This window comes from Balaenoptera acutorostrata, chromosome X (assembly GCF_949987535.1).
Source record: "Balaenoptera acutorostrata chromosome X, mBalAcu1.1, whole genome shotgun sequence".
Classification (NCBI taxonomy): domain Eukaryota; kingdom Metazoa; phylum Chordata; class Mammalia; order Artiodactyla; family Balaenopteridae; genus Balaenoptera; species Balaenoptera acutorostrata.
In genome coordinates, this window is record NC_080085.1 from 33,892,467 (window position 1) to 33,918,118 (window position 25,652).

A 25,652-nucleotide genomic window follows, 5' to 3' on the forward strand; every position below is an offset into this window, starting at 1 on the left:
AGAACTCTAATGAAAAACTGATGAACTCATAAAACTGCTAACAAAAGATCAAGATGAAAAAAAAGAAATTAATTACATGGGACTGAGTGAACTGATGAGGATGAGTGTAATTTTTGTGACTTTCTGTCTGAATTAAAAAAAAAAAAAATCCCACAAGGACTCAGAGGAAAAGAATATACAAATCAATTTTCACTGCAAAGTAAAGGAGCTGTTACAGTGGAGGATTACTGGACTGAATGTCAATATTATGACATAGTATAAGTGTGTTTCATGTTTGGTAATTGCAATCATTGTTGCTTTTGTTGTGGTCATCCATGTACAATGCTTGGTGTCAGTCTATCTATCTCTTGTAAAAATAAAATACAGTGTGTGTGTGTGGAAAAAAAAAAAAAAAAAACCAGTATTGAAGTAAAACTGTACTTAAAACAGCAGTATCTGGCCAGAAAAAGTAGAATGAGTTGTTATAAGAGAGACTAAAAGTGAGAATGTTATAGAAATCACCGAAAAGGGCAATATTTCAATTATGGTGTGAGGAAGGTTTGAAGACGGTGCTTTAGCGATGGTTTCTGGTGTCTCTTTCAGCTCACAAATCTGGGAAATGAGAAACAGTAATAGCAGGATACTGTACTGAAAGTGTTATCAATAAGAAAATGCCAGTTGAAAATGCCCTGCTCTCCCCAGCATTCTCCTTTTTAATGCAGAGGAATTTTGTCAGCTGATTACATGTTTTAAACCCAAATAGAAATTTCTAGCCTAACCTGCTCCTGATGTGACTTTAATTGTATATGCTGAGCCAGGTGTTCAGTTCCTAATACTTATCTCCAAATGTGGCATTATAAAAGACTGCTTTGGCTGGTGTGGTCTGGTTTGGCTTTTAGCCAACCCCACTCGGTTTTCCTGGCTGGTGAAACCACACTACTTTACCAGTTTTCTCCAGGCATCAGATTCATGGAGACTTTCTTAGTGGCCATGGCGTTCATTCTCCATCTTCAGCCTTGCTTGCAGAAGGAGGTGCAGTGAACTTCCAAAATCTCAGATGTAAATGAGGCTTCAAGAGTTCAGGGCTTCCCTGGTGGTGCAGTGGTTAAGAATCTGCCTGCCAATGCAGGGGACACAGGTTCCAGTCCTGGTCCAGGAAGATCCCACATGCCGCAGAGCAACTAAGCCCGTGTGCCACAACTACTGAGCCTGCACCCTACAGCCCGCGAGCCACAACTACTGAGCCCACGTGCCACAAGTACTGAAGCCTGCACGCCTAGAGCCTGTGCTCCGGAACAAGAGAAGCCACTGCAATGAGAAGTCCGCGCACCGCAACGAAGAGTAGCCCCTGCTCACCGCAACTAGAGAAAGCCTGTGCGCAGCAATGAAGACCCAAGGCAGCCAAAAATAAATAAATAAATAAAGAGTTCATTTAAGAACATAATAAAACAGAAATGCAAAGCAAAACCACAATGAGACAGCGCCTCACACCTGTCAGAATGGCTATTATCCGAAAGACAAGAAACAGCAAGTGTTGGCAAGAATGTGGAGAAAAGGGAACACTTGTGCACTGTTGGTGGGAATGTAAATTGGTGCAGCCACTATGGAAAACAGTATGGAGGTTCCTCAAAAAACTAAAAATACAGCTATATGATCCAGCAATCCCTCCTCTAGGTATTTATCCAAAAGAAATGAAAACAGGATCTCAAAGAGGTATCTGCATCCCCATGTTTATTGCAACATTATTCACGAGAGCCCAGTTATGGAAACAGTCTGTGTCCGTGAACCGATGAATGGATAAAGAAGATGTGGTATACACATACAATGGAATATTATCCAGCCATAAAAAAAAAGAATGGAACGTTGCCATTTGTGACAACATGGATGGACCTAGAGGGCATTATGCTAAGTGAAATAAGTCAGAGAAAGACAAATACCATATGATCTCACTTAATATATTGTGGAATCTAAAAAATGAAACAAACAAGCAAAACCTAAGCTCACAGATACAGAGAACAGACTGGTGGTTGCCAGAGGGGAGGGGGAGTGGGGAGTGGGCGAAATGGGTGAAGGGGGTCAAAATGTACAAACTTCCAGCTTTAAAATAAATAAGTCATGGGATGTAATGTACAGCATGGTAACTATCGTTAGTAATACTGTACTGAGAGTAGATCTTAAAAGTCATCACAAGAAAAAAGAATTTTGTTAACTATGTACAGTGACCGATAGTAACTAGGCTTATTGTGGTCATCATTGTGCAGTGTATACAAATATCGAATCACTATGTTGTACACGGGAAACCAATGTGTTATATGTCAATTATACCTCAATAAAAGCAAAAACAAAGAACAGAGTAAGAATCCTATGTTATAGGCATACAAACGCAATCCAACACAGACAACTTTGCTATGAATTTTTCATACATTTCATGTGGGTTTTTATAGACACTGCGTCTTTGTTAGGCCGCAAAGAATAAATCAGAGAGCCAGAAAAGCTGCGTCAAATTCAAAGATGGAAGAACTCCAGAGACCTTCTAGAAGTGGGAATGGGAACGATTTACTCTCTCTCTCTGACAGATTTGCTATTAAATCTCAGATGTTTATATAAGTGGGGGAGGGGAGATGCCGATGGGGCCCTAGATCCCCATCTCCCTCTCTCAGAGGTTCCTGATTCCAGGCCTCTTACCAGAGACACAATGTCCACTTGCTAAGATACTGCCTCTGAAATGATCTTCAAAATTTCTCTGTCACCCAGCCCTTAGGGTGAACTCAGCTGACATGATTTGCCTCAGGACCCACAGGCCTAGAGAGTCTCCCCTTCCCAGTCTTCCGAAACCTCTGGCTTGGACTGAAATCCCCTCCGTTGGAATCAACAGCCCCAGCAGAGCACATTTCCTGAAAGACCCCATTGGGATGTGCCAACTTGGGGGCAGCCTGCAGGCTGGCGCCAGAGGGAGCGGGGCCAGCCAGGGCCGGTTCCCAAAAGTAGTGAGCGCCCAAGCTGGAAACCCACGATTCTGTGGGTGGCTGGGCCCTGGCAGCAAGCTACGCTGTATAAGGGTAGAAGCTGAGGGAAGGAGAGCAGAGGGCAGGGTGAGGGAGGGGAGGAAGGTCAAATGGAAAAAGAGAAGAGGCCCCTTGACTGAGAAAGGCTCCGCCAGATAGATGTACAGGCGGCTTAGAGACGCCTCCCAGTTCAGCAGGAAAGGCTGCTTCTAGCTTCTCAACTTCTCCCCCTGCTCCCTGTCCAGTACTGGCTTCCCCCTCCCCTCTAGGTTCATATTAACCCGACTCCTGCTTGGGGGGTGGGGGCACTAACCTGCCCGGGGAACAGGGGGCTGGCACTTGCCTGGCACAGAGGATAAAGTCTCCTTTCCACTTCACCCTGAATCAGTTCCTACCAAAAAGCTTAACACTTACAACAGTTCAAAACGCAAATGTTCCTGTTTATCACTTTACACGTTTGTTTGATTCATTCATTCATAAGGGGATGTGCAAGGAATTTCCAGCAGCCATCCCTACATCTCCCAAGCGTGCTATCTGGGAACCCTCCCCCTCCATCCTTCACCCAGAACTCGGTAGGTTCGTTTCTCAGACCCCAGACTTAAACCGCCCACAGTGTTGAAAGTAAAGCCAGATATTTGCCCGCCACGTCACCCACTTTCCCATTAACACTAAACTAAAATGTGCCCATGGATTTCTTCTCCTTTCCGGGGCTGACAGGGGTGCATCCATGTTACCCAGCTCCCCCGAAGCTCTTTGCTATCTTAAGACTCTCCGATGAGGGAGTCAGCTGGAGCTTTTTAAAGGGCATCTCCAAAGCAGGTTTTGTCCACACCAGAAGAGTCCTAATAAGTACCAGGGTCCCCTTAGATGCTACAGACCACGCCCCCAGCAACAAGAAGCCACACCCCCTGTCTAGCAGAGCCCGCGTGTGTAGTCCTCTTTCCCTGGGGCTAACCAAGCGCCTGCCACATGTCACCGCTCTCAGCTGGCACCTCTCTCCCAGAGGTGCAGACTTTCTCGGAATCCCCAGCAGGGGGGGTTGGGGGATGCGGGAGAGGCTCCGCCCGGGCCTTCCACGAGAGTCTTTCTACTGTGGCTCGTGCCCTGCAGCCCCAGGGGGTGGCCTGGGGCCTCGAGTGGGAGGGGGTAGGGGCTCCTTCCTGGACAAGCTGCCAGCCACCTGGTCCCCGGCCGCAGGCAACTGTGTGAGAGGCAAAACTCCGGCGGGGTGAGAAAGTAACCCGCGGCCAAACTTCTCCTGGTCGCCTCCAGCGCCAACGAGGGTTTGATTGGTCCCCCTGGAACCCCAGGCGCAGAGGGTCCTCCGGCTCACGGCGCCCGGCGACGGGATGACAGTCGGCTCTCCCCTCCTGGTGCCCGGACGCGAGCCCCGCTCCGCGTCCCCCACTCCCCCGGGCGGCGAAAGACGAAGTCCGCGCAAACAAAGGGCGCCCCCGCACCACCCTCCGGACCGAGCCGAGGGTCCTGGCGCCCAGCTGGGGAGGCTGGCCCGCCGACCCTACCTGGGAAGCCGCGGCTCGGCGGGACTCGTAGCAGCAGCGGAAGCAGCGGGAGCAGCGGCAGCAGCGCGGGCCGGAGTGCGGGGCTCCCCATGGCGCGCCCGGCGCTGCGCTCGGCTCGGCTGCGCGGCGCGCTTCCCGGGGGCGGGAGGAGACCAAGCGGACCGAGGGGCTGCGCGCGGCCGGCGGAGGCCAAGCTGGAAAACTCCTCCTCTCGCCTGTCTCCCTCCCTCCCTCCAGCCCGCCTGGGGCCTGCCCTCCTTCCTCCGCCTCCCCGGAGCGCTGGCGCGGCTGGGGCCCCGACCCACCCCCCCCCTTTTGTGCCAGCGCTTCTTCTGGAAGCGGGGCTGACACTCCCGCACCCCCTCTGGGGGCCTGAGCGCGCCAGGGGCGTGCCCTAGCAAACCGGATTATCCTAAAATATCTTTTTGTTCCCCAATTGCGCGCCCTTTCACCACGAATACACACACTGGTGGCCCAAACACCTCCCAGATCCGGGGCCCCTAGCACAATGTCATCTGTGCAGAAAGCTGCGTGAGTCGCACGGAAAGAGAAGGGATAACCGAGGGGGTCCAAGAATGGCCCACCGCGGCAGGTTATTATCGCCAAGTTCGCGGGTTTGACCCTTCGGACCACGCCCCAAGTTCGGCGTCATTATGCCCATACTATCCAAGAAGAAACGACGCTTAGAAACTTGCCCAGGTTCATGGTTACGGGCAGAGCGGGGATTTGAACTTAGGTGTGTGGTTCTGCCGGCGCCAACGTCCTTGCTACGGCTTTTTGGTTTCTCTTTTGCAAGGGAATGAATCAAGAGTTCGTGCCGGCTGCACTGCAGTTTGGGGTGGGGCTTGAGGTACTCTTTCTAGGGTCGGCTGATGAGCGAGCACAAGGCCCAGAAAGTTCCCCGTCTCACCCACAGCCTCGGGAATCCAGCTGTTGTAGTTTCCTGCAACCAGATTTCCCCATTTCCTGGATTGTTCTCAATCACCCCTAGGACACCACGATCAGCCTGGAGCCTCCACCCTGTGGCCTGGCGTCAGGATAGGGTTTCTAGGTGCCTGCAGGACGGATCTGGTTTCTTCTTCGAGGCTTTATCAGTTTTTTTTTGTTTTGTTTTTTGTTTTTGGTAAACCCCTAAGGCAGGACCTCGCCCCTTTCCTGACCGAAGGAGATCTTAGCTAAGGCAGATTCCAACTAGGGCTGCTGCGTTTGGTCGTGTAGTATGGGCACTGCACGAAGGCCCCGGAGGAAGGGGCAAGTGGGTGCCAAAATCCAGCTGCCTCTGGGGTCACAAGAAGCCTGTGCCTTGGCAGAGGCCACGTTCATTGTGGAAGGGCAGCTTTCTCCTCGCCTCAGCAGTCTGGTCTGTTAGCTAGGCTAAGGGCCCTGGGAACATCCATCCAGAGGTTTTCGATTTTTTTAAAAAATCTAGATGGTGTGCTCTTTTCCCAGTTCTCACAAAAACCTCTGCCTTGAACTTCCATCTTATCCTCTCCAGTGCCTGGAGAGCTTCTCTCCATCTCCTGCGGGTTTCTCCATTACTGCTACCTCTTCAAGGAGCCAACAACCCCTCAATAACCCTCTAATCACAGGACAATGAGGGAGGTCAGGCTCTTCTGTGGCCTCCATCACACCAGACTCTCCAGGGAGTGGTTCTCAATCCTGTGCACACACAAGAGTAACCTGGGGGAGCCTTAGAGAAGTACCCTATCTGGACTCGACCCCAGACCAATGAAACTAGAATCTTTAGGGATGTGGCCTGGCGTTTGAACAGATGGATAGTTTTGTGCCCCCATGCTCAGTGGTGCAGGTTTTAGAACAGGATAAATTCTAGGCCAGTGTTTCTCAACCCAGGCACTGTTGACATTTGGGGCTGGATTCTTGGTTGGGGAGGGTGGCTGCTCTGTGCGCTGAAGGATGTTTAGCTGCATTCCTGGCCTCTATGCCCCAGAGAGCAAGTAGCAAGCCCTTGTTTTTCTCAGTTGTAACAACCAAAACATGTCTCCAGAAGCTGCCAGATGTCCTCTGGCAGAAAAATTGGCCCCAGTCGAGAACCACTGCCGTAGGCCCACGAGTAAAGGTTAATGGACACCCCAAATTCTAGGTCCAGGTTAGTCTGTCCAGTGGCCTTCCTTTCCTATATCACCTCTGAAGCAAGCTTTGCTCACAAAACGCAGCACACATTCTATTATTGGGCTGACAAGGAACACCTGGCTCTCTCCTAGCCCCTGAATCTGGCTGAATTACAAGCAACACCACATTCGATGTTAGGAGTTGCTTTCTTTGCTACTTTAGAGCAAATTCCAATCAAATTTATAATAATAATTATAATAATAGTTACAATAACTATTATTTTTATTTATTATAATAATTATTATTATCAGGCCTCTCTGGTAGAAGGGATGGGGGCAGAGGGAAGCTTAGGAGAAGAGATTATCCATCCATCCCACAATATCTTGGTAGACAATAGGATGGTTAAGTAGATTCGCAATCTATCAAACGACTGAACCCAGAAGATGGGGTAATGAGTGGATGGAAACAGGAAGAGAAGCCACTCAGGGAGGACCACAGAGCTCTGATCTCTTCCTGTCCTGCTGGTCCTAACTACTAATGAATTGGGAAAAGATGCTGTTGGCATGAGACACAAAGATAGGCAAGAAATAGGTTCCAAGCATCTCTATAGGCAGGAATGCTATATTGACCCTGAACATTAAAAGGTAATAAGGATAAATATGATGCCCTACATTAGATCTCAAAATCCAACCACACAGATGCAGAGTACGGGAAACGTGGCTTCTCAGCAGTACCTACCATACTTAGCTGCCTACAGGCTACGACAGACTTCCCAGGCACCTCAGGGCGCTACTGACAGTGCCTGTTCTGTCCTCTGAAGCATTCCGAGCGCTGGGCAAAGCGCCCAAGGTGAGGAGAAGGGAACACAGCCCTCAAGGTCTGGCGGGGGTGTAGGGGGGGGGCAGGTATCTTTCCACCGTGTACAGTGTGGAGGAGGCTGGATTAAACAGCACAGCCTTTACCTCTGACTCAGAGCAGAATGACCCACAGTGGAGAAGGAAGGAAAAGGAGTCCCAGGATTCCCCGCCCCTCCACTATATTCCTGGAACTTGTAGACTCCGAGACGCCATTGAAGGAGAACCTGGCAGCCCCCTACCTAATGCAGGCGAGAGATTTCCCGAGCACGTCAGTCAAGGTCCTTCCCTCCATGTGCCTCTACCATCTTCCCACACCTCTTCATCCCCCAACCCTCGCAAACCAGTTCTTCTCTTCCCACATCCTTCCAGAGTAAAGGACCTGAAGTTTAAGGGGAACATTGGTGGCTCACTGTACCTTGGGAAATGGTTGGCAGTAGAATAAAAGTTGAGGAGACACTCAGGAGTGATGCGACCTAAGACAGTGCTTCTCAAACTATCTGTGGCGAAGGACTGTTTTTCAAAAATTCTCAGTCCGAGCCTGGGATTAGCAGATGCAAACTATTATATATAGGATGGAGAAACAACAAGGGCCTACTGTACAGCACAGGGAACTATATTCCATATCCTGTGATAAACCATAATGGAAAAGAATATGAAAAAGAATGTATATATATATATATATATATATATGTATAACTGAATCAGTTTGCTGTACAGCTGAAATTAACACGTTGTAAATCAGCTATACTTCAATAAAATAAAATAAAAATTTTTAATTCCCAATCCATTTTTGATCAAGCCTTTTCTAAAATCAATAAACATGACTCACTAGAAAAATAAAATGGGAACAAGTCAGAGAGCAGCACGGGTCTAGGGACCGCACTTTGAGTTACACAGTTATAGTGGATTTAGTCTTTTCCATCCTGTACTTATACAAACTACAGACCACACTAAACTCTCCAGGTTTCCCAGAACTCAAGACTCAAAGGACAAGGAGATCTGACCTCAGTCTATTGGAATCATGCTAAATGAATGCCAGAAGGGTAGGGTGAATTGGGCTGGTACTTTTGCTCTCTGGTATCTGTTAAAAATCTAGATCCGAGAGGGTTAAGGTAAGAGTGCTCAAGGTCAAGATCAAAAAAAGCTAATGGCAGTCCAAGAATAGTATCTGTTTACAATCCCCTGGCTTAAAGAGATTTCTTCCCTTTCTAGAATAAATATTCAGAATGAAACAACACAAGCTCTAAGGGATGAAAAAATTCTGCAGCATTAAGGGAAATGGAATACTTTGACTCTAAAGATTCAAAGGAAAAACACCTTGTTTGTGAAAATAATCAGCTACAGAAAAGGGAAAGCAGTTTTAGAAGATATCTCTTTGGTGTATTCAGTAAAAGATTCAAGAAGAATGCTTTTATAAAGTAGCAATAGGGGGTCATACAGAGAATTGAGAAATATAAGAATGCAGAGATTCAAAAATGAAATTAATGCCTTTCAGTTTCAGTGGCCAGGCTTGGAAGTTATCATTCCTGTCCTGACAACAAGATAAAGCTGGGCAAACAGAAAAATCCATGCCTTTTCTCAGACTCAACAATGAACTGAGTTTTCAGGGCAAATCACCACCCATCACTATCTGGAAAGACAGGCATATCCAGTCACAGCTGAGATCTGCTTACCTAGCAGAAGACGTGCGGGAGCCATACATTGGTAGGAACACTGAAATGGCAATTTAGAAAAATTGCTGAGGGCTGAGTGCGGATTAATAGGAGAGTGAGAAACTCCTGGGGGCTGAAGTCATAGCAGAGACTCCCACACTGCTGTAGGCTTTAACTCCAAGAACCCTACCAGGTTTTCATGGTGAAGGTCCAAGAAAGCCCCCTCCTGCTCTGGCAGGGAGAGGGGAAGAGTAATCCTTCTGAAATAGGCTCAGAGACTTCTCCAGAGAAAAGGGCTACTCGACTTTACCAGAGCCTTATCTCATCTCTGAGAAGGGCTTGGTGATGAATTTCCAGAAAAACATCATTTGAGGAACTGCTCATATGGTTTTGGAGGTATCTGCCAACCACAGATACTCCAAATCTCGGTCATAGGTGCGGTTCCATGAATCAGGCTGAGTCAGTAGAACTTGAGCCCCAGGCCACTGTAATTAGAGGGGTAAGTACAGGTCTCAGGCTGGCCAATCAGAGGCTCGCTCAGAGACTTTTTTTTTTTTTTAAATACAGCAGGTTCGCTCAGAGACCTTTAAAACAAAGCCCGGTTGAAAGAATTCCTCTTATTTTCCTCTTTGGTTAGACATTGTATGAATGTGACCTAAGAAATGCTAGTTTTGAGTGGGGCTCAGAACAAGAGAAGACCCTGTCATATGTCTGGGCCACTTTGTAAGCTGCTCTGTCACTTGGGCCATGTGACCCAGGAGATCTACTGGTGCTCCATATGTCAGTGGCCAATAGAGATGCCGTTTGAAGTCTTTGGCAAGCCCCTCTAGGTGAAGCAAGATCCGACCCTTAAAACTTTGCAGCAAATCCCTGCCATCCTTGGTGGATAACTACGACCCTTTTCAGAATCAACTTTTGGCTTTTTGCTACTGGGCCTTCATAGAGATGAAATGCTTAACCGTGGACCACCAAGTTACCATGTAGCCTGAGCCACTCATCTTGAACTAGTGTTGTCCAACTAGCCAAGCCATACAGTTGGGTATTCATAGCAGCACTCCACCATCAAATGGAAGTGATACATATGTAATCAGGCTCGTGCAGGCCTGGAAGGCATAAGTAAGTTGCATTAGGAAGTGGCCCCTACTTCTGCTACATCACCTTCTGTGTTCCAGCCCCCATCTCTGGCCTGATGGAGCGTTCCCAATGGCCAGTTGACCGAGGAAGAAAAACCTCAGATAGTTCTGCCTGGCATGTAGGTACTGCCTTAAAGTGGAGAGTGGCAGCATTCCCGCCCTACTCTCTCACAGCCCTGAAGAACAGCAGTGAGGGGGAATCCTCCCAGTAGGCAGGATTGTGAGTAGTCTACCTGGTTACTTGAATAGACATATTGGATATGGATTTTCCTTCTCTGTCCACATGCTTCTGCCCAAATTCTCATCTATGGTCTTATGGAATACCTTACCCACCATCATGGTATTTCACACAGCACTGCTTCCAATCAAGGAACTCACTTCGTAGCAAATGAAGTGAGGCAATGGGCCCAGACTCATGGAATTCACTGGTCTTACCACATTCCCTATCATCCTGAAGCAGCTTGATTGAAGTGGAGAGGCCTTTTGAAGACATAGTTAACGCACAGCTAAGTGGCAACACCTTGCAGCGCTGGGCAAGGTCGTCCTGGATGCTGTATATGCTTTGAGTTGCCATCCAATACATGATGCTGTTGATCCCATAGCCAATCTTCATAGATCCCTGAGCATAGCCGTGGAAATGGGAGCGGCACCGTTCGCTATTACCTCTAGTGATTTATTAGCAAAATGTTATTTCCTATCCCTGTGATACGTAGGCTCTGCGGGTCTAGAGGTCTGAGTTCCAAAGACAGGAATGCTTCCACCAAGGCACCCAACAATGATTCTACTGAAATGGGAGTTAAGATTGCTGCCCAGACACTCTGGGTGCCTTGTGCCACTGAATGAACAGGCAGAGAAGGAGGTTACTGTCTGACTAGGGTGACGAATCCTGAGAGGTGATTGATTATCAGGGAGAAATTGCGTTGCTACTGCCACACGATGGGTACCCCCATTTCCTGCTTTTCTTGAAAGCAGGAAATCCTTAAGAGTCCCTCTTAATACTCCCATGTCCTATGATAAACGTCAACAGAAAATTACAACAACCCACTTCAGGCAGGGCTGCTAATATCCCAGAACCCTCAAGAATGAAAGTTTGCGACACTTCACCAAAGAACCACGACCAGCAGCTGAGGTGCTTGTTGACAGCAAAAACGAATACAAAATGGTAGACTATGGGAAGGTAGTTATAAATATCAGCTGTGACCATCTGACCCTTGCAGAGACAGACTGCAATGGTTATAAATATTTCTTCCTAATTTTAATAGATATGTTTGTATATATATATTAACTAGATATTTTTGTTTTCTTTCTTTTCTCATCCCCTTATCATCTAATGTGAGATATATTAATAATATATTAATAATATTTTATATCTCAAAGATATCAAAGGAAAAGAATGAACATCACCCAAGGACAAAAAAAGGACCTTTGTATTCTCTTCTGGGGAAAGGGTTAGCATTGTTTGGTTGTATGTGGAATAGTTGTATAATGCTAGGCAGAAGGCGGACTTTGGCATTGTCTTGATTCAGATATTAAGTATACTTTAAGGAGATGTGTATGGATGCCAAGTTGACTTGGGGTGGATTTTAATGGCTTCGTGATGCGTCAACGTGGCTAGGCTGAGCTACATTTCCCAGAATTCACTCTCTTGTTTCCAGTTAGGGGAGATTCTCGGGAGATTTGGAGGCTGGAAGAGAAGCAGTGGCTATTTTGTAGCTCACATATGTTGCCGATTTGCTGACTTACCTCGTTGGTGTGAAGCAGCAGCTGGGCTTGCAACTGCTCTACCCTCCCCTGGTCCTCCTTCGGCTTCTTCAACTCCTAGGCCAGGTGTACGTGTTTTGCTGTGTGATGAAGAGCCCCACTTCCGCTGGAGGTCCTCATGGCCAAGGTCAGAGGCAATAAGAACATGAGTTCCAGTTCTTCCTCATGGGGCTCTAGCTTGTGCTTGTTGGTTCTAACCTACCTTTGATCTCCCCCCCTCCACGTTACATCCTCCTTCCCTACTGCCTGCTCCTTGAACTTCAAGCTCCAGCATTGGACTCAGAGACAACGGCCATAGAGAGACTGCTTAGTAAGCGCCCACAACTGCATAAGAGCGATTCCCTGTAACAAATTCATATTGGACTTACGCAATTTATGTCTGCTTCTCTGGTTGAACTCAGACTGATACAGGTGAGGAGCGAGTGTGGGGTGAAAATAAGTTTAGTTTAGAACATGTGAAGATTGCAGTATGGGGGGAACCAACAATGTGGGGACTGTCTAGTGCTAAGATAATTTGAAATTCAGTAGGAGAGAGGAGGAGAGGGGTATAGATTTGAAATGCCTGCATGGAGGTGAAAGCGGAAGTCACTGTAGTAGATGAGATCCTTGAGGACACTGGAGAAAAAGGAAGAAAAGGAAAAAGAGGCTTGTAGAATACAAGTCAAACAGGGAAGAGTGAAGGAAGCCATAGCAAACATCAGCTTCCAGATCTTGACAAGGGACATCTGAGTCCCAAGGGGGAAAAGGCCTCTTTTTTTTTTTTTTTGGCCAGATAAAACTTGTAGAAATTCTGTACAAGGGAACATGACCCAGTTCTAGAGGCTGACAGAAAAAGGAACCCAGTGAGGAAACGTCAGTTAGATCCTGTAGTTAAATCTCAATCCTGTTAGGACTGAGTCTCACAACTTCAAGGCCCTCACCTTGGGTCATAACTCGGTTTGTGGCAGCGTAAGAGAGGAGCAGAGGAGGGGGCCAGAGCACTTCTGAAGCAGGAATACTTTAATGTGGCAACAGGAAACAATCGATTGGTATTCCAGAGGCTATGCATTTGAAAAGGAGTGTAACTCGTGTGAGACTGGCATGTTTTTGCCAAAAGACTATCCTCAGATATGTACCTGCATCCAACTGTGATGATATTGACTGCCCGAAGAAGACCCCAGTCCTTGGCCCAGTGGGGTCTGCTCAAGGCCCTGTGGAGATAGTTCGGGCCCTTTCACCCTTTATTCCGAACACGATTCTAGGGCTGCCAACTTTGAAGATTGTGCAACTGACCCCTGCAGAAGGTTGCATCCATCGAACCGTCTCCCCACTCTCCCCTTAATCCTTGCTGATTCTGTTGATGTTGGCACATCCCCGGGGCCTCTGCCTTTTAGAATGCTGATTCATCCAGAAAGCATCTGCTGGAGGTAACAGCCTTGTCACATGTTTCAAGTCACAGAAGGATGTGTTGGAGGAGAGGAAAAGCTTTCCTTTACTCTCTTGTAATCAACCCAGACGTCAGCATCACAGCAAGGATTTGGGCTGGAAAATTAGTCCCGGAGGCTAAAGAAGGGCTTCCAGCTGCAAGAGGAACAGCTAACATACATCCCCTGTATGTGTGTGCACAGTGTACGCTGCCTCTCCCTTTGGCTGTACCCATGCCCTTTCTCCTGTTCCTAAAGACCTTTCTTGGATCTCGAGAGTTTCTGGCTCATTGTGAGGTCTTCAGGGAGGCTGGAGCACATGCAGAAACCCTGCTGTTGGCCAGAGGTGTGAGGGCTCCAGCCAAGTACAAAAACAAGTCAAGTTTAGAAACAATGAGTTAATAGTCCTTCGTGGGTTGCATCGTGCTATTAGTGATAACTAATCAAAGGCTTCATTTAGTCAAATCCTGTTGGACTTTTTTGTTCCATCTGCCTTTCAAGGATCAGCCTTTCTCTGACCCTGGTAAAGAGCCAAAGAAAAGTTGACGCAAGGAAAAGTTACAAGACTTGCACAAAGGTCCACAAGAGTTTAACACACCCAAAGCAAATAAAGATTCTGAGCTATCAGCATTGGGATTCTACAGTAATATTTTTCAAGTGGCTGCTTGAAGCTTTCCCGCATTGCTCTGGTCCTTCTCTCCCTCTGCCAGAGTGGATCCAATTTCTGTTTGTCTGGAACATATAAGATATAGGTACTTTCCCCACTTGCCTCATGCTCCGTTCTTTTTAAAAGGAGGATGTATGATCTGGTACAATGAAACCCAATGTTGGTATATCTTATTCTCAAATGGATGCTATTGCGTGATGGTCATATTATATAGTTTCCTCCAACTCTTTCTTTCCCCATTCAAAAAAGTTGCCTGAACTCTCTGCTTCCATCAACCTACTCCAATCTGGGTCTGCGCACATTGGTCCTCTGAAATAACTCTTGCTGTCATGACCTGCGTGTTGTTTGCATAAGTGGACATGTTTTAGTCCTCATTTCTATACACTTCTCAGAAGCATTCAATACTAATGGCCACTTATCGCTTCAAGTAACTTGAACAATCTTTAGCTTCCAGGACACCACGCTATCATACCTCCAACATCTCTGGATGCTTCTTAGTGTTTCTGGCCACCCACCAGTCTCGGGGCAACCATTAAATGCTGAATTCCATGGAATCTCTATACTCTATCCCTAGGTGATCTCATCCACACTCAGAGCTTTAATTACCAGCTAAACATTAAGAACTCACAAATATGTACCTTTAGACTCTCCTATGGGTGCCTGACCTTACTATATAACTTCTTTTGACTGTTCAAATGCACCTCCAACTCCACACATACTGAATAGATTCAGAACCTCTAACCTGCAAATCTCGTTGTCCTCCAGCATTCTCTGTGTCCGTGACTGGCACCACTATTCATCCTTGACTCCTTCCTTCCCCTCCAGCCAACCCATCCCTAAGTCCTGTATTTTCCTCCTTATGATGCTTGAATCCAGCCATGTTGCTCTGTCTTCATTGCCACCCACTTGGCCCATGCTCCATCCCATCACTTCTCAACTGGACCCCTATCAATGACTTCCTAAGTGGTCCCTTGCATTCACTCCTGTACCTCCTGCAACCTCAATATCCTCTCCATTTGCTGCAGTCAGACCAAACCATCATTCACAGGCTTAAAACCCTTTGCTGGATTACCGGTACATGTACACGAGAGAACAAGATTCTGAGCGTAACGTACAAAGCTCTGTTTCATCTGGACCCTGTCTATGCTCATCCAGCCTCAACTCTCAAGACCCTTACCTCACTCTTAGTACTGCCGTCACCCTGATTTTCTTTCAGTCTGTGCTCTGTTCCTTTCTGTCTCAGGGTCTTTGCACATACTCTTTCTTCCGCTTACTTTTTCTACTGCTTATTCTAGGTAACATCTCCTTATTTTCAGATCTTATCTTAAACAACACTTCAGGGAAGCTTTCCCGGACTCCCTAATAGATAAATTTAAGTCTTATGAGCTGTGTATTTTCCAAGATGGCTGCTCTTGGAAGTCAGCAGCCGTGCTGCGCAAAAGCCACATGGAGGGGTCATGTGTACGTGAACCACCTCAGAGCCCAGCTGAGATCCCAGTCAAGAGCGAGTATCAACTGCCAGACATGGGAGTGAGGAGGCCTTAAAGATGACTCCAACCCAAGTCACTGTACCACTGCAATTGCATGAGAGACCCTGGCTGAGAACTGCCCACTGAACCCAGTTAACCCCTAGAACTGTGAGATAAATAATATCTCATTGTTTTAAGCCACTAAATTTTGAGCTGATTCATTACACAGCAGTAGATAACTAAAACATGTGCTTCTTCAAGAAAACAAACAACCCAATCAAAAAACGGGCAGAACAGGTCAGTGCAGAGAACAGAGGGGAGAGTAGAGAGAGATGAAGCTGGAGTGGTCATTTTGGACTAGACCAGGGGTCAGCAAACTATAGCCCACCAGCCAAATCCACCCTGTTTGTTTTTGTAAATAAAGTTTTATTGGAACAAAAAAAATGGGCAGAAGATCTAAATAGACATTTCTCCAAAGAAGACATATAGATGGCCAAAAAGCACATGAAAAGATGCTCAACATCACTAATTATCTAATTATCTAATTATCACTAATTAGAGAAATGCAAATCACAATGAGATATCACGTCACACCAGTCAGAATGGCCATCATCAAAAAGTCTGCAAACAATAAATGCTGGAGAGGGTGCAGAGAAAAGGGAACCTTCCTATACTGTTGGTGGGAATGTAAATTGGTACAACCACTATGGAGAACAGTATGAAGGTTCTTTAAAAAACTAAAAACAGAGCTACCATATGACCCAGCAATCCTACTCCCGGGCAAATATCTGGAGAAAACTATAATTCGAAAAGATACATGCACCCCAATGTTCACTGCAGCACTATTTACAATAGCCAAGACATGGAAGCAACCTAAATGTCCATTGACTACAGAATGGATAAAGAAGATGTGGTACATATATACAATGGAATATTACTCAGCCATAAAAAAGAATGAAATAATGTCATTTGCAGCAACATGGATGGACCTAGAGTTTATCATACTAAGTGAAGTTAAGTCAGCAATATCATATGATATCACTCATATGTGGAATTTAATTTAAAAAAATGAAATGATACAAATGAACTTATTTACAAAACAGAAACAGACTTATAGATATTGAAAACAAACTTATGGTTACCAAAGGGGAAAGGTGGGGGTGGGAGGTGATAAATCAGGAGCTTGGGATTAACATACACACACTATTATATATAAGATAGATAACCAACAAGGACCTACTGTACAGCACAGAGAACTCTACTCAATATTCTGTGATAAACTATGTGAGGAGAGAATCTAAAAACAGAATGAATATATGTATATGTATAACTGAATCACTTTGCTGTACACCTGAAACTAACACATTGTAAATCAACTATACCCCAATAAAAGTTTTTAAAATAAAAAAATTTAAAAAATAAGACGTGATTCATAGCATATACCTATTTGTGTACCTATTTGTGTAAATTGTTTGAATTCATCATAGTATTTATTTGTATAAATCACTCAACTAATATCTGTATTCCCTGACAGACTATGACTTCTTTAACACAAGTTGGGACAGTGTCTGATTTCATCATTGTATTTGTAGCACTAACAAATAGCACACAGTAGTTACTAAAAAACACTTTTAAATTAATAAATGAATGACTTCCTATTGTTTGTACAAGGTTTAATAACTTTCCCACATGAGAGCTTAAATGAACAATTCAATACTTCTAATTGTGTAATCTCTTAATGCTTATTTGAGGTGACATTTCTCACTATAGAATTAATTGCTCAAAGTATGATGAATGATGATTCAACACCCATTCATCAAATATTTGACTATGTGCAAAGGCACTTTAGAAATACCAAGAGTTACACCACGGGGTTTCTGCACTGCAGTTGCTCATACATGAAATGCTTCAAGAATTTACCAGAGACTATTGGCATTCAAGGATTCCACATTCTTTGTGTTTATTTTTGTGAGAAATTACTGAGGCATTTATTTGAATCTCGAAAGTTCTGATGCTCTGCTGGTAAGTAATGGGTCTTGACTCTCCAGCATCAAGATCTTGATAGAATTTTGTTTTCTATCTGGTAATGTTCTTGAAGTGATTGAACCTCTGTGTCTCTGTGGCAGTAAATTATAGTGTGGTCACATCTAGGAATCACTCGACTCTACTGAAATGTGATCAGAAAAAAAGCTAGGAATGCATATAGAAATATCTGTATTTGACATTTTAGTGGTTTAGAAAGCCTTTGTGAATTCTGAGTGTCTGCTGAGTGACCCTATGGGTGGTGTGGTCAATGAGAGGTCACAGTAGACTGGAGGGGTCAGGAAAGCCATTATAGAGGTGAGGCTTAAGGTAGATTTTGAAGAAGAGAGATCAATGTAACCAGAAACACAGAAGTGGGTCTGTGCATTGCAACAAGCCAGGAGCAGAACGGTCATGTAGGACAGGGGTCCCCAACCCCCAGGCCATGGACTGGTAGTGGTCCGTGGCCTGTTAGGAACTGGGCTGCACAGTAGGAGGTGAGCAGCGGGCAAGTGAGCGAAGCTTCATCTGTATTTACAGCCGCTCCCCATTGCTCGCATTACCACCTGAGCTCCGCCTCCTGTCAGATCAGTGGCGGCATTAGATTCTCATAGGAGCGCAAACCCTACTGGGAATTGTGCACGCGAGGGATCCAGGTTGCACGCTTCTTATGAGAATCTGATGCCTGATGATCTGACGTGGAGCTGAGGCGGTGATGCTAGTGCTGGGGAGTGGCTGCAGATACAGATTATCATTAGCAGAGAGGTTTGACTGCACAGAGACCATAATATATCAATTGCTTGCAGACTCATATCAAAACCCTATCAGTGAGTGGCAAGTGAAAACAAGCTCAGGGCTCCCACTGATTCTGCATTATGGTGAGTTGTATAATTATTTCATTATATATTACAATGTAATAATAATAGAAATAAAGTGCACAATAAGTGTAATGCACTTGAATCATCCTGAAACCATCCCACCAACCCCTGGTCTGTGGAAAAATTGTCTTCCACGAAACAGGTCCCTGGTGCCAAAAAGGCTGGGGACCGCTGATGTAGGGGGACAGTGGGAGAGGCAGCTGGAAAGGAAAACTGAAGCCAAGTTATGCAGGTTCTTGAAGGGCAGCTAAAAGCTACGCACTTGATTCTAGAACCTACAGGTGAGTGATTCTCAAGGAATATGCAATATGGCCTCTTAGGGTTGTCAAAAACACCTGCTTCTGGAGAGCCTGATTTGCACCACCCGCCAGGGTTGCCCTTCTTTTCCTTTCCTTCTTTTCCAGGATCCCTTCTGTAGTGAAACAGTAAGTAACAAGCCCCTGTGGTTGATGGGCATGTGTTGTTTCTCTGGGTAGGTTGAAGCAAGAAAAAATAAAAGATTGAAAGTATCTATAATATGATCTGTAAATACACATTTAGGGTTTTTAAAAGCATGAAAGTGATAGAAATAAAGCAGTCTCTGAGGAAGAGGACTATGGCAGAGGGCACCATAAGTAAGAAGGAAAGTGTAGAGGCAGAAGTTGATGCCTCAGACACTGTTGGCTGCCAACCCAACATCCATCCTTTGCATCTTCACTGCTGGTAGAGCCCCAGCTTTGTTCATTTCTCATTCACGCTCCACAAGAATTAGGGGAGTTTGATCCCTTCCCCTGCTCGAGAGGCAAATCCTATTTGGTTTAAGCCAATCATGACAGTCCTGTTCTCCCTACCAGGAATCTGTTTAAGGGAGTGCATAAGACACAGCAGCACATTGAGATTTGAGGGGATACCTGAGAAAGACTTATTCACTTCTTGTTGCAGATCAAATTCCCTAAAAAGCAGACTCTGAGACGGCAATGAACATACAGAAGGGTCATGAAGGAGTATACCTGGGATCAACACCTGTGAGATGGAAGAGAAGGCAGCAAGATGTGGCAGAGGGAGAAGTTGGGCTATGATGTAACCGCAGTGAAGGTCTCAGTCAACCCAACAAGGAACTTTGAAGATGGTCTTGCAGAGTTGTTCTGAGTTGGATTGAGGAGGCTGGGCCCTTATATGTTTGCGACAAACAGTCACTGGATATGGGCTGCTCCCAGGAAGGGAACATGAACTTGGGAAGATAGTTATAGTCAGCAAAGAGCATTTCCAAACGGGCTGACAGCTGCAGTTTCTCTGAAGGAAACACCCTCAGCAGCTGGGAAAATAAGTCCCTTTAAGCCTGAAGAGGGGGACTTCCCTGGCGATCCAGTGGTTAAGACTCTGTGCTTCCACTGCAGGGGACATGGGTTCGATCCCTGCTCAGGGAACTAAGATCCCACATGTAGCGTGGTGCGGCCAAAAAAAAAAAAAAAAAAAAAGCCTGAAGAGGGATATAGGCAGTACCTCACAGCATCCACTCTACTCCTAAAACAATTATACAGACAAGAGAAGTCCCTCTTTTCCACTGATGTTGTTATGTATGGATGTGACGCCTGGAATGCATCACCCATTTCACAACCAGCTTGAGACTGGAGCAAACACACACGGAGAAGGCGGAAATGAAGAAAACTACAAGAGAAACAGGACCAGAGCCCAGACCTCCGGTACCTGTAGCCTATCTGGATTTCTGGACTGCTTGATATCAGTGGTAAGACATGTCCTTACTGTTTGTAACAGTTGAGTTAGGGTTTTCTCTTACTTGCATCCCAAGCAGCCTAGCCAAGGAGTGGTAGTTCAGGCAACAGATAATAAGGTTTGGAAAAACACAAAAAGAATGGGAAAGAAGGGATAGGTAGAAGAAACATGACAAAGAAAGCACCAGTAAAACCGAGGTCCTGGCAGCATATGGGATATGATGGTGACTTCTTTTTTCATAGTTGTCACAACTTTGTTTTTGGGATGGTCAAATAAATTAGATGGTACCAATATTCTGGCAAATATTTAAAGTGATTAATATGGTAGATATGCGTTTTGTGATAGCCCAACACCCTTTCCAAATGGTACCCCAATTTCTTTCTGGGGACCTACCACTCCCTATTATAAAACATTTGGTAATATGAGAAATCCAAATAGCTCCCCCTCCAATTGTGGACACCCATGGAGTTTCAAGAGGTCACGTTCATCTGATTCTTCCTTATTTCCCCAATACAGAGTAAGGTATGTATCTTTTCTTGGTCATTTGGACCTTGAATCTAGAACAAGTGAAAGAAAAATGACAAAACGGTTGGAGTTTTTTTTTTCTTTTTTCTTTAACCCAATAGCAGTGTCCTGACTGTTCCTATAGTGCCTGTTTCCTGTGCACCCTGCCCCCACTCAAAGCTGGCCTCCTTTTGCTTGTTTCCAAATTGTTTTCTTCTGCCTTCCCGCCCATATTGTGCACTCCTGAAAGCTTACTCACTTCCCACCAATATCCAGTCTCTCTCTTTAACAACAGAACTCCCATAACAAGGTCCTACTGTATAGCACACGGAATTATATTCAATATCCTGTGATCAACCATAATGGAAAAGAATATTTTAAAAAAAGAATGGAGATATATATATATATATATATATATATATACACACATACATACACACAGCAGAAATTAATAAAACATTGTAAATTGACTATACTTCAATTTTTAAAAAAAGCTGAAAAAACCCCCCAGAATTCCCAAGCTTTACCTAGGCACTTGGATTCCCAGCTCAGGATGACATTTCATCCTTGTTTGCAATTTGGTGTGGTCATGAGGCTGAGTATTGGTCATTGGAGCGAAGCAGAAGTAATGTATGCTATTTCCAACTTGTTCCCCTACAAGGGAAGGTTCACGTGCTCTCCTGAGCCTTTCCCTTTAATCTTGGCTGGGAGATGATGCGAACTGGACCCAAGCTATCTTGAACCATGAAATAAATGGAAGCCCTATATTGACGATGGCAGAGCAGCTTTACTAGCCTTGGACTGCACATTTCTGGACTGTGATCTGAGAGAGAAACGTATACCCTGAATAAGCCACTGAATAGTAGTTCTCTGTTGCAGCATCTTGACATGTGCCCTGTGTGATATAACTTCCAATAAGTTCTTAATTTATGATCAAATATATTTATCTGGCACACCAAAGAAACTAGTGTTAAGAATATGAAAGTTTTAATAAAATTCAAGCTTTTGTGGGGTTTTGTATCCTAAATATTGGTGCACATGAAATATTTAAACAGTTCGGCAGCCAAGAGAAGCTTCTGCAGACACTGGAATATTTATAGTGTAAGACAGGACGAGTCATGGTATTTGTGTTTCCATAAGGCCAAGGAACCATTTTCATCTTGGATCCAATCTAGAAATTATTTTTCCTGCCAAAGCCTAACTTGGATAAAATCCTCTCCTCACCAATGTGGACCAGAAGCCATAGGAGGAGAAAACTGAGTTTCCACTGAAGAGAACAGAGCCACAGCACAGAGAATGTGATCTTATTTCCAGAGTCGTACGATAAAAGCAATGTGTTTTTTGCAGTGTTGAAGGGGACAAACCTGCCTAGTAATATAGTTGCTACATCTCACAACCTTAAACTTTGAACAATTACTCAAAGTAGACTTAATTTTCTATAAAATTTCCAAAGACCCTATGGCACAGATATTTACTGACCACTAAATATTTATGTGCTCCCCTACATTTCCCAGCCTTCTTACACTTAGGCAGAACCATGCCGCTGGTTCTGGCTATAAGTGTGATGCATCATTCCTAGGCTTTAGCATTTAAGAGTCAATATGTGTAGTCAAAAACCTCCCTACAAAGAAAATTCCAGGCCCTGTTGACTTCACTGGTGAACTTTACCTAACATTTAAGGAAGAAATAATACCAATTCTCATAAACTCTTAGAGAAACTTGAAGAGGAGGAACACGTCCCAACTCATTCTATGAGGCCAACATTACACTGATAGCAAAACCAAAGATATTACCAAAAAACAAAAAACACCAAAAAAACTACAGATCAATTTCCCTCATGAACATGATGTAAAAATTCTTTAGCAAATTGAATCAAACAATATATAACATAAAAAGTATAATGCATCATGAAAAGAGTTTAGCAGAGGAATACAAATGTTTTAACATTCAAAATTCAATCACTATATTTCACCACATTAACAGACCATAAAAAAACTAGATGATAATCTCAATACATGCAGAAAAAGTATTTGACAAAATTCAACATCCATTCCTGGTAAAAATTTTCAGCAAACTGAAACTAGAAGGAAACTTCTTCAACCCAATAAAGAGCATTTATTTACAAAAGAACTGCAGCTGATATCATATTTTATGGTGAATGACTGAATGTTTTTCCCTTAAGATCATGACGTCCACTCTTGCCACTCCTATTCATTATTGTACTGGACGTTCTAGCCAGTGCAATCAGGCAAGAAAAAGAAAACAAAGGTATTCAGATTGGGAAGAAAAAGTAAAACTGTCTATTCAAAGATGAAATGATTGTCTATGTAGAAAATCCAGCGGAATCTTCAAAAAAACAATTAGAACTGATAAGTGAGTTCCCTATACTGTAAATTATATAAACAATTGGAAGTTGAAATTTAAATATAGTACCATTTGTAATAGCATTAAAATATGAAATATTTAGGTATAAATCTGACAAAAGCTTGTAAGATCTGAATACCCAAAACAATAGAATATTGTTAAGTGAAATTAAAGTTCATGGATCAGAAGGCTCAATATTGTTAAAATGTCAATTCTCCCCAAACTGTTCTATACATTAAACTCAGTTCAATTCAAATCACAATCTCAGTAGGCTTCTTAAACAGAAATTAAAAGACTGATTTTAAAATGAATATAAAAATGAAAGGGCCTAGAAGAAAAGAAAAATTTGGAGGAGTAACACTCCTTGACTTGAAGATTTATTAAAAAGCTACATTAATGAAGACAGTGGTGTTGGCATAGAGGTAGACAAATAGATCAATGAAACAGAATAGAAAGTCCAGAAATAGGTCCACACATATAAGGACAATTGATTTCTGATAAAGGTGCAAAAGCAATGCAGCACAGAAAGGATAGTCTTTTCCTTTAGTGCTGTAACAATTAAACATTCATATCTCAATAAATGAAAAACTTTGATCCATACCTCACACTAAAGACAAACATTAATTCAAAAAGGATAACAGTCCTGAATATAAAACAAAACTATAAAATATCTAGAAGAAAACACAGGAGAAAATCTTAGTGACCTTGGGGTAGGCAAAGATTTCTTAGATATGACATCAAAAGCACAATCCATAAAAAAATAATGTTAAATGGACTTCATCAAAATTAAAAACATCTGCTCTTTAAAAGGTAGTGTTAGGAAAATTAAAAGACAAGCCACAGATGGAGAGAAAATATTTGCAAATCACATATCCATAAAGAACTCTCAAAACTCCATAATAAGAAAATAAACAACCTCACAAATTTGGAAAAGATAATCCAAAGTAGATATATGGATGGCAAATAAGCACAGAAAACATGCTCAACATCATTAGGGAAACTCAAATTAAAACCATAATGAGAACACTATATACCTTTTAGAATGGCTACAGTTGAAACAGCTTACCATATGTACCAAGTGTTGGCTAACCCACTTTGTTGATTCACACTGGATTTGTAACCTGAGCTCAAAATAAACCTTTGTTAAGCCATTGGCTTTGACGTTAGTTCGTCATCATAGAATAAATTGGTTTCACCATCAGGGTTCAATTAGGAAAGCAGAACCACTGTAAGCCACATGGAATTTGAAATTTATCATAAGGATTAGACCTTAGGCAATTGTGGGAACTGGTGAGGAACTGTATGAAAAACTTGTCTCTGCTTATGGTGACGAGCCTGAAGTCACTGTAGGTAGCAGGGCTAGCTGTCAGCAAGAAAAGCTGAATGTGAAGTGGGAGAGAGAAAGGACAAACTGGAACTCACAAAGTGGAAACCATCTATCATTACCATCTCCAGCTTCAGTGATGTGGGTGACCTGCAGAAATTGGCATCTTTTGTTATGCAGCTGCATATGCAAGTGGCCCAGAACTTGAAGTTGAAGGTCAGGCAGGAGCTGAAGAACCTGCGGGCCCAGCTGCTATCCGGTGCTAACAAGGTAAGCCAGCATACCAGTGGCAATGTGTGCACTCTGCAGTATTGCCTGGTACCTTACACTGACCTTCAGAGAATAATTACTACTGAATCTTTACCTTCTACAATCTCTTGTGGCCAACCAGAAACCAGAACCACACAAGGAAGGCAATTCTGAGAAACACAGTTCCGGGGTTAGCTAAGCTGACACAGTACAAAGCCAATAAATGTAGCCTAACTCAACACAGACCCCAGCGGATATGGCAACGTGACACCGAGAAGAGGACTTATCAACAGAACTTGAGTAACACAACAAAGTAAAACAAGACAGGATCAAAATGAAGAGCATTTTATTAGCTACACCTGGCTAAGGATATTCATCATCTCTTCAGAGAGAAAAAAGGAAATTAATGTGGAAGTGAAATAATTACTATACACAATTTAAAGTGTCGTGAATAAGAACATGGGTTTTGTAAAGTTAGAAATCCATTTACAAGCTGTGTGTTGTTCTTTTTTTAAGTATCTCTTTTATTTTTATTATTTTTTAAAAATTTTATTATTTATTTATTTTTGCCTGTGCTGGGTCTTCATTGCTGTGCGCGGGCTTTCTCTAGTTGTGGCGAGGGGGGCTACTCTTTGTTGCGGTGTGTGGGCTTCTCATTGTGGTGGCTTCTCTTGTTGCGGAGCACGGGCTCTAGGCACGCGGGCTTCAGTAGTTGTGGCACACGGGCTCAGTAGTTGTGGCTTGTGGGCTCTAGAGTGCAGGCTCAGTAGTTGTGGCGCACGGGCTTAGTTGCTCCATGGCATGTGGGATCTTCCAGGACCAGGGCTTGAACCCGTGTCCCCTGCATTGGCAGGCGGATTCCTAACCACTGCGCCACTAGGGAAGCCCAAGCTGTGTGTTCTGATGCAAGTTCATTATCTTCTCTGTGACTCACTTCTACATTTGAAAATTAGGATAATAACTCTTCTTATAGGCTTGTTGTGAAGATTAAATGACTTAATAAAGAGAAAGCACTTAGAACAGTGTGTGGTGTATCAATGCTTATTAAATGTTATTGTTATAATTATTATATATAATCA

At 44.0% G+C, this 25,652-nt stretch overlaps 2 protein-coding genes across 4 annotated transcripts in view; both read right to left on the reverse strand.

Moving 5' to 3' along the window:
* The window catches only part of SRPX (sushi repeat containing protein X-linked), a 115,917-nt gene extending 111,162 nt beyond the window's left edge, over positions 1-4,755 (reverse strand). For both annotated transcript variants that reach the window (XM_057537787.1, XM_057537786.1), the window contains exon 1: positions 4,508-4,755. In XM_057537787.1, coding sequence (XP_057393770.1) covers positions 4,508-4,598 — 91 coding nt within the window. In that variant the 5' untranslated portion in view covers positions 4,599-4,755. The remainder of the gene's footprint in view (positions 1-4,507) is intronic.
* A 15,814-nt stretch (positions 4,756-20,569) lies between these two features.
* The window catches only part of RPGR (retinitis pigmentosa GTPase regulator), an 89,622-nt gene continuing 84,539 nt past the window's right edge, over positions 20,570-25,652 (reverse strand). Inside the window, exon 18 of one of the 2 annotated variants that reach the window (XM_057537768.1) lies at positions 20,570-20,689. In XM_057537768.1, coding sequence (XP_057393751.1) covers positions 20,603-20,689 — 87 coding nt within the window. In that variant the 3' untranslated portion in view covers positions 20,570-20,602. Of the gene's footprint in view, positions 20,690-25,441; positions 25,510-25,652 lie in introns of those variants that run through there. The other variant, XM_057537769.1, reaches the window with a different exon arrangement.